Here is a 15,366-nt window from a genome sequence, read left to right on the forward strand (position 1 = left end):
TCTCCTTCTCTCTCTTTTTTCCTCCTTGTTTTGCTGCTCCCAAGAGACTTGCAGCCAAGTGATTCACAACAGTCTGGCAAGCACCTGTGGGCTTTGGCAAGTCCTGGGTTAGAAGGCGGCTAATCCAGCTCAGTGGGGTCCACTCTGACGCCCCAGTAAAAACACCACCTCCTCGAGATAGGAATGGAAAACGGCATTCCCCAAGACAGAATGCAAAATGAGGCCTCCACCTGTCCGTCTCATCCAAAGCCTTGCAGCCCTCTAACCATGTTCCAGCTAAGGGTTCATCAGCAGGTGTAGCCAAGGGACGCGAACTGACTTCACTCGGGGCGGACGAGTGGCCGGCGTGGTCCGCAGGCTCCGCCACCCCCATGGAAGTTCCCAGGCTTCGTACTAAGGCGGGAGCCTCAGATCTGTGCCCTACCTAACTTCCGTCTCTGTTCCTCTTCCTCCCGACCTCAAAACAAAGTGCAAATAGCACCTAAAAATGCTTCTGGGTTAACACTGATTCAGTCGTGCTAAATGCTGGGCAGGGCACTCCCCCCGCCCAGGCTCTTCCCTGAAGGCGCCCCAGCAGGTGTCTACGTCAAATCAACGGTGGGCATTTACTCTCCAAGCAGGGACAGAAGAATTTCAGAAGCCACCTTTGTGTTGCCCCCAGGGTCATTCGGAAGGACACTGAGCTACATACCAGGAGGAATCAAGTGGCTTCAAGAATTTCAAAGAAACCCACTCTTTTTCTTTTCCCCTATTCCTTCCCTTTTTTGTTTTCATCTCTCTTTACAATCTAAACAACAATTTACCGTCCTTACTGCTTTTCACATAGATTCCTGGGATGTAAAAACCTAACAATCTTCTCATTTAGATTCCTGAGGTATGTTAAAACCAGCAGCTATATACCAGCCACTCTGGGATCACAAATTTTATTTTCAAGCCAGAGGTACAACCAACACTGCAGGAAATTGGTTTCATAAAAGATTTACTGCATATACAATTTCAGCTGAGTTGTATTTAAGGAGGTTAATATGACAATTTTGGTGTTGATAATACCCTTTAAGTGGAGTTCAAAGAGAAAATTCCAGACGGTAAGCAAACGGATTAAATTATCATAATGTTTCACAATTCCAAAGTGCCCACATAGACTCTAGAGGACCACAAAAAAGAGCTTGGCAGTGGCTCTACAGGTGCTTCAGAGAAAGATTTAAAATATCCCAACTGTTAGCCAAGACTTAGACTAAACTTAAAAATAATGGCAGTGGACTTCCCTGGTGGCGCAGTGGTTAAGAATCCGCCTGCCAATGCAGGGGACACGGGTTTAAGCCCTGGTCCGGAAAGATCCCACATGCCGCGGAGCAACTAAGCCCGTGTGCCACAATTACTGAGCCTGCGCTGTAGAGCCCACGAGCCACAACTACTGAGCCCACGTGCCACAACTACTGAAGCCCACGTGCCTAGAGCCTGTGCTCTGCAACAAGAGAAGCCACCGCAATGAGAAGCCCGTGCACCGCAACGAAGAGTAGCCCCCGCTCACCACAACTAGAGAAAGCCCGCGCAGCAACGAAGACCCAACGCAGCCAAAAATAAAAAATAATTTAAATAAATTAAAAAAAAATAATAATGGCAGTGACGTCATCAAGCAAGTGTAAATATTTGTTGAATTAAATTATTGAATTAAATGATACTGAAGATTATAGACCTTTGGAAAGGCATTTTAACTTGCTAAATTTCTAATCATTTTCCCATTTGCTATTAGAAAAATGAGAACCAGCAAATAAATTGCTAATAAACTATTCACTCGTTAAAACTGACCCCTAAGGAATCCCTCAGTCTCTCTATTTAACAAAGGTGTCATAAAATTTAAGGAGTAAGGAGACAACAGCTGAGGATCCCAAAAGAGCTCAGCTGACCTTGGATGAGTCCTCTATCCTGTGCTTCCTTCAATTTATTTTCCCTTAGAGTGGGAACAGGAGAGGCAGTGATGAGTGATTGCTAATAAAAGCATATTTGCCTCTGGCAGAAATACAAACGCTTGCTAATAAAGATCATTTTCCAGACCCCCAGTTTACATTTCTCTACCAACGTTCCAGTGCCCAGGATCCAGGTTCCCAAGATACTACAGGTTTTGGTCTCCAACTGAAAGACTGAGCTAGGATTGGGGGAATCACTGGAGCCAACTCATGAAGTGGCAGCCTGACTCCCTGACCCCCATCACACAGGTCCACACCTCATTTCATTTTTCACCAGGACGACACCCAATCTTTGTGCTGAAAATGAGCCCAAGGACACCACCCCAAAGAACTTGTTTCTCTTGGACCTACCAAAGAATAAAACGTTCTCAAAGCCCCCTCCTAAGATAAACACCCTTCCCCACATGCCCCTTTTAATTGGCTGGTTAACTGTCCCTTGGGTATGACTGCACAGCTTTATCCCGGGTGTGTAATGGAGTTGGAAAAATCTTCCTGATTTCTGAGTATCCTAATATGAAAGACAGCGGTGTACAGTGCGGGCTGAAACTACGTTTAAGCCCTGATGTGACCCTAGCACTTCGCAAAAAAAAAAAAGTATGTTATGCTTGGGAAGGTTGGTCTGTGGTCACTGGGATTCCTCCCAATCAGCTCTGTAGACTGGCCGCTGGAGGTCACGGAGAGAGCCTACAGAACCCTTCTGCCAGAGAAGAGAAAAAGAATTAAACTATAGGTTTTAGTGAAATCACTAAAAGTCATGCAGGGGCCATGGGTTGTAAAATGTACAAATACCCATATTCACCTCCCCCCAAATGTGCGTGTACAAGTCCTAGGGTAATTCTAGGTTATAAGTATCAATAATTATAATAAGTTATAAGTAATTATGCACAGTACTTAGGTTTCTCAGTATCCTCTTATGAAAACTCTTAGGGTAAATTGTTACATCCCTGTTTTTGTGAAGCAAGTTACTCATTTTTTCCAAACAGCCCTCAAATTTAGAAACTCTGCCTATTTCTAAAGATCAAACTGAAAGAGAGATCCCTCGAAAGGAACCGTGCCGCTACCTCTGCAATCTATTCCGTCCTGAGAAGCCAGTTCAAGGGACTCTTCCACCAAGAAACATTAATCACAACCAGAAAAATAAAACAATGCACCTGAGAGTTAAACAATATTTATGATATCATAAACTGCAAGTCATTTTTGGCCTTCAATCACTGTCAACGTTCTAATGTTTATGAGAGATAATCACTGGCTTCTAAATGGCAATACAGTTCCATTCTGAGTGAGGATTACTGTTACCAGATTTTAAAATAAGAACAACATGTCATAAACTAAATTCATTCTAAACATGTTCCATACCTTCTCAACGGTCTGAATAACAAACTTTTTTTTTCAAATGGAGGCTCTCTTTGGGCTTGGTTTTTTAATTTTATTTTAAATTTAATGACAAATGTTCCTTTAGTTTGGCTTTAAGAGAAGGATTCCTTTACTCAATATCTATTATGTGATGCAGGAGATCTATTAGGAAACTTAAGTCAATCTGGAGATTGCTTCCTAAAACTAAAATTACTATATTTTAATAAGAAAGGGCCTGTTCAAACAAACAATTGTTTTTGAAGGTGAGTAGTCCATCAAGGTTAGGGTGTCTAATAATAAGTTACTGTCAAGTGATTATCTACCAGATGAGAAATGTTTCCATTTCTCAGCTTACTTGAATATACATGCTCTTCTGCCCGAGGAGATCAGGATCATAAACTGACATTAGGATTTTGCTAAATCTGAACGACTTGGTTTGCTTAATTATGCAGAGGCTTTTTAAACGCTGTAGCTTTTTTTCCACCACAATTTCATGTACTTACTGTACAGAGTGGTCACTTTATTATCTTAGTTTTCATTATTTTAGCTGACAAAGGTCACTTCTGTTAGTTATATAAATCTTAAAAGAGCAAACCAAAGGATAAGATAGTTCAGTAACTTTAATTCCAATTTATGCCTTTCACTTGATTTGAACATTTTATGCATTGGTTCCACCAAAAGTGCTAAATATTTATCTCTATCCAGAAAAAAAAAAATACATATATATATATAGTTTCATTATGAATGCCAGCAACTTATTGCTGTTTTTTTAATTAATAAAAAAAAGATTAAGTTCATCCAATTTAAGATTTGTGATCCTGAACATAACTGTTAAAACCAACAAAAATGCTTTGAAAGCATGGTATTTGCAAAACCTTTGAGAAGTCGCTTATGGTATTCCCATGATCTAATACATGTAAGGCTTTAACTGTAATCGTAAACCCACTGAAAGCTTATGATCTGAAAGGATGGACTATTGTAGCCAGTTTTTATGGGTTTAATTCCACTGGCAAATCCCAGTTTCTATATTTTAAATCTCAACTAGAGCAAAATCACAACACATTTTCAAAAGAACAACCTAAAGAAATCAAGCACGGGAACAATAGGGCAAGAACGCCAGTGCCAACAACCACCCTCTCCCACAAACCATCAAAGAACTTCAAAAGCACAAGACTGAGCAAAACTTTTAGTTCGTGAAATATGTGCGATTCACTTTTAACACTCACAAAAGTACATGTGAATCACTGTATTTTCCTCTGATTTATGTCCCACACAAGGTTCAATAAAACACAAAACTTACTCAACCTCGACTGATGACTGGATCATTGTTTTTGGAGGCTATTTACTACTCTTTTTCTCGCATGATTTCTTCTATGATCCAATTCTGTGACTGCTAAAAGCCAGGAAAAGCTGCCTTCAAGTCAATGCATGGCACGAAGTCACTAAAAAGTTTGCAGGCATCAGGCTATGCTTAGGTGCTTAGGAGAAGCTGTTCTGCTTTGTCCTAGGGACCTCCAGGTATGCAATGTCTTTTCAGGGTGCAAGAGATTTACGATTAAGACGGATCCTCTCTTTTTCCTTTAAGGGATTTGAGTTCTCATGGCAAATGATTATTTACACTCAAAACAAGAATCAGCCTACTTCCCCGCTCCAAGATCTATGTAGACAACTCATCCCAGGTTTAACGCATGGCAGACATACAAATGTAAAAACATCAACCATATCTATCTTGTTTTTAAAATTTTTTCTTCATATCTTGTTTCGTATATTTCTTGGCTTTTAAAATGCAGTATTACAAGTCTTGTTCTGGGCTACCAGGCCTAATTCCACCTTACAGACAAAATTTATTTTACAAAGGAGTAATTGAATATAATACTCATTTTATTACCAAATACATGTAGGAACAACTTGGTTGTAAAAGAACTTTACTGTATGTATTTACACACATATTTACTGATTGTCCTAGAGAGCCTATCAATGGAAACAACAGAAAATGCAGTATTCCAAGCACAGTGTACTAGCAGCTCTTGGCCTGAACGTTCCAAAAATATCTTTCAAAACCACTGCTATCTCTTCACTTTACTTTTTCAATGTAAGTACAATTAAATTCATTTATTTCATGCCACCAATGCAACAAATATACCCTCAAAGGGTCTTTCGGTTTGGAAATACTAAATTTTTACCTGCAGTTGAAAGCAGAGTCAATAACTTTTTTGATAAAAATTGCTTCAATTTTTTTTTTTTTTTTTTGCTATACCCATGTCTGGAGAGCCTAAATCCTTATAATGCCAGGGCACTATGAAACTTGGAGCTTCTCTTAATGCAAGTTTTTTAGAAGTAACTTTGGATTTATTTTCTACATAAACCTATGCTTTTAAATTATATTTATTAAGTGTTCTTTATTTTTACTATGGGTCTTGTTCTTGTGGAGAAAGCAAACCAGATTTGAGGAATGTTTTTATTGTGATCATTGTTTTTTAGTCACTTAAAACTCACAGGGTTGACCTCCTCAGCTGGCTCCACAACGCGACACATTCCAGAACTACTTCCCCAGAGGGAGATACTTTTAAGTAAAGTTCAGCGGATTCAGGATTTTGCGGGGAACCTCAGGATACTGACTTACTTGTAAAATTCCCAGTGGAGACAGGAGGAGGTTGGACGAGTTAACTCAAGGTGAGACGCAACGCCACTTTCTGAGACAATGATTTAAGTGCTGAACCAGGTCAAGGGTTTGAACTTTCTTCCTGAAAACCACAGCAGCGCTGGGAAGGAGGAAGGTTCTCCTGCCAGCAGATCCCAGGCGCTGCGGGGCGGCCGGCTCTCGGGGGCGCGCTGCCTCGACTGCCTTTCTAACCTTGCCATTGACACCTTGCCGGGCCCCTTCCAGGTTGCAGAGGCCTCGGCAATGCTCGCCTCGGACAAGTCTAGTCCTCTTGCAGGGGCCCACAATTCCCGGGCCCCTTCCTCTCGCCCTTGGGTGGGAGGACAGAGGTGGTCAAGCGCCCGACCCCGGCACGAAAGCGGCCGCACCCCACTGCGCTCCCGCGGGCCGTCTTACCGGTACAGGAATGCAGGGGCTTGGGTCGCACGACCAGCGACGGGCACATGGAGTAGAGGGAAAGTTTCTCAAAGTAGTCGCAGGTCTCCTTGGAGAGGATCTCGTCGATCATGAAAGTCTTGTAGCGCCTCCTGGCTGCTTTGAGCTGGCCGGGCGAGCTCAGCCTCAGCTCTGCGTGGCAGTGCATGGTGAGCCCGGGCGAGCGCCCGCCGCCCGGGGCCGCGGGGCTGGCGCGCCGGCGGGAGCTTCCGGCCGGCTCCTCGGCGGCCGGGAGGCGGCGGGGCTCGGGAGGTGCGCGGAGGGGAGCCGGCACCGGGCGCGCGGGCTGCGCGTCTAGACCCACCCGCGGATCAGCATCTTCGCCGAGCCTTTTGGGGACAGTGCAGCTGTCAATCAGCGCGCGCTTCCCGCAGGGCCTGGTGCGGAGCCGCGCGGAGGGCCGGCCGCTCGGCGCCCACCCCGCCCAGCCCGCCTGTGACACCCGGCGCGGACCTGCGCGCCTCGTGCCCGCCGCTCTTGATCGCCTTCTCCAGCCTCTCAGCGTCTCGCGCTCGTCTGCGTGCCTATTTTAAGACACTCGCTCCGGCTCTCCTCCCCGCCCCCCTCCTGGGACGAGCTCCAGGTGTGTGTGTGCAGTGTGCGCGCCTGTGTGTGCGCGCGGTGCGGGGAGCGCGCGCCGCCCCCGCCAACGGGCTAGGCCTCCGGGGGCCGCTGCCCACGCCGAGCCCCGCGCGCCACCCTCGCGCCGGGCATGCCGCGCTCCCAGCCGCGCTCCCATCGCCGGCACCCGGCGGGCGGGCACGTCCTGGTCGGTTAGTAGAAAGAAGTCGAGACTTCGCCGAGGCTCCCGAGACTGCGGGCCCCAGAACCGGCGCCCCCGAGGAGCCGGGTGCCTTCCTGCCTCCCCACGTGGACTTCCGCGCGCCGTTTCCCGAGGACGGCGCCCGCCCTTAGCGTCCCCTACGCTCGCAGCCGGCTCCCAGCCCGCGCGTTCCGGCACCCGGACTGTACGCCGCGATCGCGAACTTGACCGTTCCACGTAGATCCCAAACCATCAATGACCTTTACCCTGTCCGTTATCCCAATAGTAAACTGTTAAAAATAAACAGTAACAGTAAACTGTTAAAAAAAAAAAAAGTAATCAAAAGCACGTGTTCCTTTTTTATTCTTGAGCTCTGTTTATAAACCTTGTTTCGTCTCCAGAAGGGCCAGCGCAGCGGGACTGCCGGGTGCGGCGAGTCAGCCCGGTCGTGGCTCCTGGTGCCGGATACTCAGGCACCACGGCTTTCGTCCCCCGGGTCCCTGGCGACGCGTAGGGTTGGGGGAGCCGCGAAGACACGCGTTGATTAGGTGGTTTGTCTTCTGCCTCCTGGGCGCCTAACTTCCGAGTCTGTTCCAATCAGCATCTGAACGAACTTTTGTTTTCAGTTGGAATTGTTGGGCGAGGGGCGAGGGGACCCCACCCAGCCTCGGCACCCGGACCGTCCCGCTGCCCGCGTCCTGCCCCCTCGCCCGCGCTCGGCAGAAACTGCCGGTGCTGCCGGTTTCGCGCAATTATGCCTGGGAGTTAGTTTGCACGGGGCCGGAAGGGAAACGCACGGTAAGGAGACTGAGAATTACAGACGCGGATGGCCTTCTCCGAGACCGAGTTTGGGGCTGGTGACATCTCGCGGCCCCGGGTGACGGCGGGCTCGCTGCAGAGCTGCTCGCCCTGCAGCCCGAGTCGCCGCGGAAGCAAGCGGACGCGCGCGCCTGGGCCAGTGGTTCAATTCAGAGGGAAGGGGAAAGCCTGGAGAACCAATAATTAGGCACTGAGAGAAAGTAGTAATAAACCGAATCAGAGCCTTGCATTAGACATGGCCCGCAACGCGCCTTTGAGGACCTTCATTCCCGAGGTGTTCGCGTGCGCCCCGGCTCCCCTCCCCTCCTCCTCTCCATTTAGAGCGCTTTTCATTTATTCTCATGACATCTCCTTAAGCTCGTTCTTCTCCCGGAACGGCGGCTCGAGGGCCCGCGAGAGCTGCGGCCGGGTGTCCCGGTGGCGGCGCGCGTCCCGCCGCAGAGTCCGGATGTCGCCGCGCTGGGCCCGGCGCATCCGCGGCTGTGGTGGCCGGTCCCAAGGCCTGTCCGCTGCCCCGCGCGGGGCCGAGAACGCTCCCAGCTCAGCCCGGGCGGCGCCGCTCGGCGCTGCGACCGAGGGGTCCTCCTGGACGCCGGCGGAGCAAGGACCCGCTGCGCCACGAGCGGGGGACCGTCCCAGGGGCGCGGCGTTCGCACCGAGGACATTGTTGGGTGGGGAGTTATATGTCCCGCTGGAAAGTGCAGAGCTGTCGGCAGCGCCGAGAAACTGCGTGTTTGGTGGGATTGGAGGGCGCGGCGTGGGCCAGACCCCCGGGCCTCTGCATCGCACCCGGTGACCCTGGGGAGGGACCGAGCGTTAGCCCTTCGGGCCGTCTGTCGGGCCCTCACGGCACGCGCGCGCCCCGTTACTCTTCGGGCCCAGTCTTTTCCTCCACCTCTTGTCCCGTCCTCTAGCCTCGCCGGCTCTTCCCGGCCCTTCCGCCGCCACTGGCCCCTTTCTTCCGCTTCCGTCCATTTCCCCTTCCCCACTGTTCCCAGCACTTTGGGCCTCCTCTGCTGGATCGAATTCCCCCATCTCTCCTCCGCATCTTCCATCCTGGTCTCTCTTTTCTTTTCTTTCCTCTCTTCCTTTCCTTGCTCCTCTCTTCCTTCCCTCTCTTCAGACCCGGATCTGGAGCCGCGCTCCTGTGCCCCTGCGCCCCTGCGTCGCGGCGCTGCCACCCGGACGGCTGCGGGTGGCTCGCGGGCGGAGACCGCGCCGAAGCCCCAGCCGCCCGGCCCGGCGGCAACCGGCCTTGCCTCCGCCCGCCGCGCCCTCCAGCCCGCTCTCCTCCCCGCGTCCACTTGACCACCGGCACAACATTCGCTCACACTCTCCCGCAACTGGTCCTTTGATTGGAAATCTGCAGCTCTTTAAATAGCTAAAGAATAAATTAAATAATAGCTTATTGGATTTTCCATCTTTTCGATTTTCTACCACAGAGGCAAGAAATCTCATAGGGGGTCTGAGAGCACAAGTCCCCAGGTATTGGAAAGAGAGATTCCAGATCTCGGGAGTCTGGAGCCTTCAGCTTTGTGTCGCTTATAATCAAAGCTGAGCCTCAGTTTTTTCATTTGTAAATGATAATCATAATACCTACTTCACAAGGTTAGCCTTTCATGATCCATGACTACACAACTCTTCCCTTCAGTGGGAATGCCCACGGCACCCCATCCCCTCCCTCCTTCGCTGCCTGGAAAACTAATTCAAGGCCCATCTCAAATGTCACCTCCTTTGGGAAAGATCCCACACTCCCCAAGGCTGTCCTTGCTGTTCCTACCTCTATCTTAGAGGTTCCTTTACTATATTATTGCCTTCTGCATATTTCTTTCACCCACTGGACAATTCGTCTTGTATCACCAATACCAGCATAGCACTGGCACATAGTAGGTTCTCAGTACATGTCATGAATAAATTAATGCATGAAAGCTGGGATAATTATATAATGTGTGTAAGACCCAAGCACATGGTAGGACTTCAGATCTTCACTAGTTGTACTACATTTGTCTTTCTCCTTAAATGAGCCTCTCTTTCCTTTATATTTTTGGTTTTTCAGCAACGGCATCTAGCCCAATTCCCATTTTGCACTCATCTCTCTCTTTTCACTCCCTCTCTCCTGATCTCAGACTGTAAAGGGCTTTCGTGGGAGGAAGCACACCCCAGCTGTCAATCATGAAGTGGGGTTTTGGTCAGGAATAGTCAGGGGTTTAGTTTCCAACATTAATGAAGTGGCTGGAACAGCAAACATCTGCCAAAGAGCCTCAAACCTTTTCCAGCTGCTGGAGACCCACAGACACTTCCCAGCCTCCTGTGACTATACCCTGGCAGTGTCTGCCCCTCTACTGGGAGGAACACACATGGAGAGGAACAGACCTGTCTGTACCCAGCCATGCTTGCTCAGGCAGGCATGGAAGGGGATAAAAATGCACATCCCCAGGAGGCTTCAGGAGATCAGCTCCCCTCCCCCATCCGGCGCCTGATTCCTGGGGATAGAGCCCAGCCAGAAGGAAGGGGGTAAAGACACCTGTGCAAAGTTAAAAGGGTCTGACAACTAGAAACCAAAGAATCGCTCTTTCCCATTTCAGCTGACAGCCAGTGTCTCCATTCAACTAGAACACATGAAATTTAATAAAGCAAAATGGTATTTAAAAATCCTAGGATGGCATTTAAATTGCATCTAGGATCTAACCCTAGGTAAATGAGCTCAGCTTCATTTTTTGTGTAACTATCCTTTTATAATCCTGGGCTTTGTGTCGAGGTAGATGTCAGAAGCGGCCGGGGCACAGGTCTTCCAAATACATGAACTCATTCGCAATCATCTTTTCTCCAAGTGGGGGGAGTGGAGCAGAAGCCCTCCTTACACTCCAGTAAAGTGTGTTTAATAACTTGTATTTCAGTTGCTAAGGTTTGAAATGGTTTCAGACATGTAAAAGCAAAATAGGGAAAGCCTTGTAAGTTAATATTCCCCTGGGCCCCAGGGCCATGCCAAAACTGCTGCGTGCGGAGCCCAGCACCGCAGACTTGCACAACGAGAAGCTGAAGGAGGAGAAGAAAGCCAGCTTATTTTTAATGATGATATTAATTTACAAAAACTGCTCTCATACACTGTAAAGCATCTTTTTAAGAGAGGGTACAAATGTAATCCACTTGACAAATGGGCTTGGAAATGTCTGAATAGGTCTTTCTTTCTCAAAACATCTTTCTGGAGCAAAAGTTTACTAAAAAAAAAAAAAAAAAAGACGATGGCTGTATCGACAAAGCACCTAACAGTTATGTGAAGAGTGAAAATGCAGTAAATCATCCAAAAGTTTCCAACTTTTTAGAAGCTTGGTATACAGATTAAAACCATTCGTTAAAAAATTTTTTTTAAAAAGCCATTTGTTTTGCTGATTATTTCCCTTTTTAAATTGTGCTATCCTGACATGAAACAGCCTTATTTCTGCCTATGTGTCTCAATTATCCCATTGGATATAGCCAGGAAAATAAAATTGAATCGCTCCTATCTTTTTCATAACATTGTAGAAATGGATATTGATGTTTGGAGCGTCACTGGTTTTGACTTTTTCTTTTTTTTTTTGTACATGATACCCCTCACTAATGAGAAAGCTGCCACAAGAGAGGAGAATCACTTTTAATATGTCATGGAGCAGTGCCCTGGCTGCCTGGGGCAAGTGGAAAGAACTTTTGAGTCAGGCAAACGTGTGTTCCATTCCCAGCTCAATCACTTAGTAATTTCCCTGACCTCTGATCTTCAGCCACAACATGGGGTGATGATAGCCAACTCAGGTTTACTGGAGGATTCCACGGAGGACTGTGTGCACCGCACTAACTCATGAAATGCCAGTCTTCCCACTGCCTTCACTTTGAGTTCAATAAAATAATCAATTAGCTTTCAAAAACCATCACAATATAAAACTGCATTTTTTAAAAAGCATCAGAGCCACTGCTATTTCATATGCGTTTGGGGTTGGTTTTTGTTCAATGTTTAGAACCCACACTCAACCAAGAAATAAAGAGTGAGAGGAGCTGGCGTTAGAGTGAGGGACTATCGTTAACCGAAGGAAATGGCCCTGGCCACCAAGCGTCCCTAAGTGCTACTCAACATCTGGCACCTGCAGCCACAGACTCAGCACATCTGCAGGCGTCAATCATTCTAACCAGCACTTCACAAGAGAATGGCTCATATATCGTTGTTATGGTTTCTGGCTGCAGAAAAAAAACGCCATGATCCTGCACCCACTGGGTGACAGCTCATCCAAATCATCTCGTAAAGTATTTTTATTCTGTTCTCTGCCTCACGCAGGCCTCGATTAAGTGTCATGTGAATTCTCTGTAATCTGCTCTAACACAGAGCCGGCCAGCAGCAATGAACCCAGCGAGGCAGGGTTGCAAAGTGAATGAGCCGTCGGTCTGTCGTTGGCATGGGCTGTTATCGAGGACAAGAAGGTTCCTGTGTCAGCCAGCGCAGGAAAAGACTTGTGGAGCCAGTCTGCCTCTGACCATACGAAGGAAAAACAACACTCGAATGATTAACTTGCTGGCGTGATTGTTATTATGCTAATACAGAACAATATTTACCAAGAACACTGGGTGCAGAGTGACAATCAGAATGGAATGGTCTCTGCTCTCCAAGCTCTAAGGAAAAGGAAGTTTCTATGGACTCTTGGACACAGGTGCTAATCACCCACTTAGGTCTAAGTGTAGGGGGCGGCGTGTGCACGCCTGCCTGTGCCTAGGTTCTGTAAACTTGTTTTTCTTTAATATAGGAATGAAGAGAGGGGTAGGAAAGGACAATGGAAAAAAAAGGGAAATAAGAGACATTCGGAAACCTTGTTTACTAAACAAATTCAAGAGGAATCTTTAATCTTAGAGGAGGAGGGAAAAGAAAACCGAGGCTAAGTGAGTCGTCCAGCCCAAAGTTTGACATTTGTTGTATCTTTCTGTCCCATGCTCAGCCTAGGTTAGCAGGCTTTTAGGCATGGAAAGATGTGCAGACTGTTTCCTTTTCTAAGGAATAAACCACAATTTGAAATCTTTCTTCTGGTGATAGGCTTTTAAGAGAAAGTTGACCTCGGTGAGTTATTTATAATGAATATTTTTATCTTCAATAGAGATTACAACACAGCAAGTGTGCTCAGAGCAAAATGGAGAATCAAAAAATAACATGGAGAATTCTGGCATTAAACATTCTCACAAAAAACACTCAAAAACTTAAGGAAAATGCAATTGTATCATTTTCTAGATAATCTGAGTCAAATGAAATTCTGCTGCAATCTTTTCATCTGGGGATTTTTCTGCAGAGAAGTATTTCATTTCACTTTGAGCAGACAGCCTCACAGACAAGTTTTATAGGTCTCTAATACTGAAGCTTTTCCTTGCTTTCTTTCAAAAGTTACAGAGATGCTCAGATCTAAATAGGCTATAAATTACTAAAGTAAATGACTGAGATGGTGCCAATCTCTGCGCATTTCAATTACACAAGCAGCCTGCCTTCTAAAAAGGGATTTGAAGTCATCACAGAACAGAGAACCCTCAAATTCTGTCTCCAGTCCACATCCTGATACGTTTACTTAAGTCAATTATTGAGTCTCTTAGATTATGTCTACATAAGCTGCCGAAACATCTGGTCATTTCAATCAGTTCAATAAAAGATTCTGCCAAGCCAGGGGAAAAAATTAGTCAAATTAGTCATTTGTACAGCAGAACACTGGGTTGTTTTCTCAGGGTAGACAGTAAGTGGATATAGCTCAAAAGGTTTTAATTTTCTCTTCTGAAATCAGTTCCTGAGGGAGGTTGTGATTTTTATCAGTTAATGTTTGGGAGGCGTTCTGACAGATCTTCAGTCCAAAATGTCATGGGTAAGAAGATGGCGTAGCCATGTCTCTGAGACAGTTCTGTGCTCATTTGAATTCTACATTCTCAAGGTTGAGACCATGCCAGAACTAAGCCAGACTGGTGTTTGTTAAATGTTGAAAAATAAAAGCAGCAGTACTAGAAATCACCTAATAGTGTTTATTCTCCTGGAATTTACTAGCATTCCTGTTCGCCTGTGTCCTCATTTTCAGGAAATCTGATACATTATTTGAATGACCAAATATAGGCGAATACAGCTTTTTCTTTAAATCGCTGTTGCACAGAATGCTTCTCTATAAAATCAAAACCATACAATCCTTTTATTTTTTTCAGTCCCATGTGAAATTGTCAAAGAATATGTGGAATTTCAGCTCACTATCTTTCTGGATCACATAGAGACAGCCCCAGGGAGAAACAAATGCTCAGAGAAGGGAAGAGAAAGTTTCAGGTCCCCAGCCCAACATTTTCTTGTATTAACCCATTTTTCCTTTCGCATTCACGTTCTCATTCATGGATTTAAAATCCTCTGATCCAAAAGAGTTTATAAAATGATTTGCTTCAGAAAGCAGTATTAGAATGCAAGCTCCCACTTGCATAAATGTATTAGAAGAAAAAGACATTTTTATATTTTTTGGGGCAACATGAAACACAGATAACCTACCTATGTCTAATTTTACACAGCTTTATTCTCTGTGCATAGATTTAAAGGTTTTTTTTAAGACACAGACAATTAGAAATAATAATTGTCATAAACTGACTAATGTAAACTTTATATTAAGTCTGAGATGACTCACCCTCCTCCTAAATATTCCAGGGTACATGACCTCTTAGGCTGCTGTCTGTGTATACCTTGTAAGATGTCTGTATCTTAATTGTCAAAGGTTAGTTGTTAATGAATTAGTGAAAAAACAAAAAAAAAGTCTTTCTGTCTCCTTTAGGAGAGGAAATAGCTCTTTACTTTGAGGACGAAGAAATTCAAAGAAATCTAGTTTCCTAGGTAGGAGGAAGATAGTTTTTGAAAAGGAGAAAAAGAGTTTTTTTTAGAACTTTAGTACGAGGAGAACCTTGCTTTATAAAATCTGGGGTTCAGTAAAGGAATGATGATCACGTAGCTAAGGGGAAGGATTTTAGTTCTGACATGGGGAGACTGGAAGTTGGTAGGATTAAGACTTTGGAGAATTCAGCAGAAGGACTCTAGATTAAGAATAGGATAAACTAGGGGGATCAAACAGGGGGGCAGAGGGTAGACTGTAGTTGACTTCTTGTGCAAAGAACGAGAATTTGTTTTCCATCTGGAGGTACTAATTGTGCAGAGTTTATACCTTCATTTATCCAGTATAATTTTAGAAAAGTAGGTTTTACAGCCCCGAAGACAACGGCTTAGAGACCAGACAGAGAGCAGCACATGAGGCAAGGTGCTGAAGAGATGAGAGAGAAAGAGAGGGTATCATTAAACAGAATATGCAGAAAGCCTCCTGAACCTCAAAATAATTAACATATTTGAAGAAAAGTGC

General features: G+C 46.0%; 1 protein-coding gene across 1 annotated transcript in view; it reads right to left on the minus strand.

Annotated features, from left to right (window-relative positions):
- Positions 1-6,819, minus strand: part of BARX2 (BARX homeobox 2) — a 70,770-nt gene extending 63,951 nt beyond the window's left edge. Inside the window, exon 1 of the mRNA XM_036862213.1 lies at positions 6,379-6,819. Within this exon, the coding sequence (XP_036718108.1) occupies positions 6,379-6,565 (187 nt within the window). The 5' untranslated portion in view covers positions 6,566-6,819. The remainder of the gene's footprint in view (positions 1-6,378) is intronic.
- Positions 6,820-15,366: the final 8,547 nt, after the last annotated feature.

This window comes from Balaenoptera musculus, chromosome 8 (genome assembly GCF_009873245.2).
Source record: "Balaenoptera musculus isolate JJ_BM4_2016_0621 chromosome 8, mBalMus1.pri.v3, whole genome shotgun sequence".
NCBI lineage: Eukaryota > Metazoa > Chordata > Mammalia > Artiodactyla > Balaenopteridae > Balaenoptera > Balaenoptera musculus.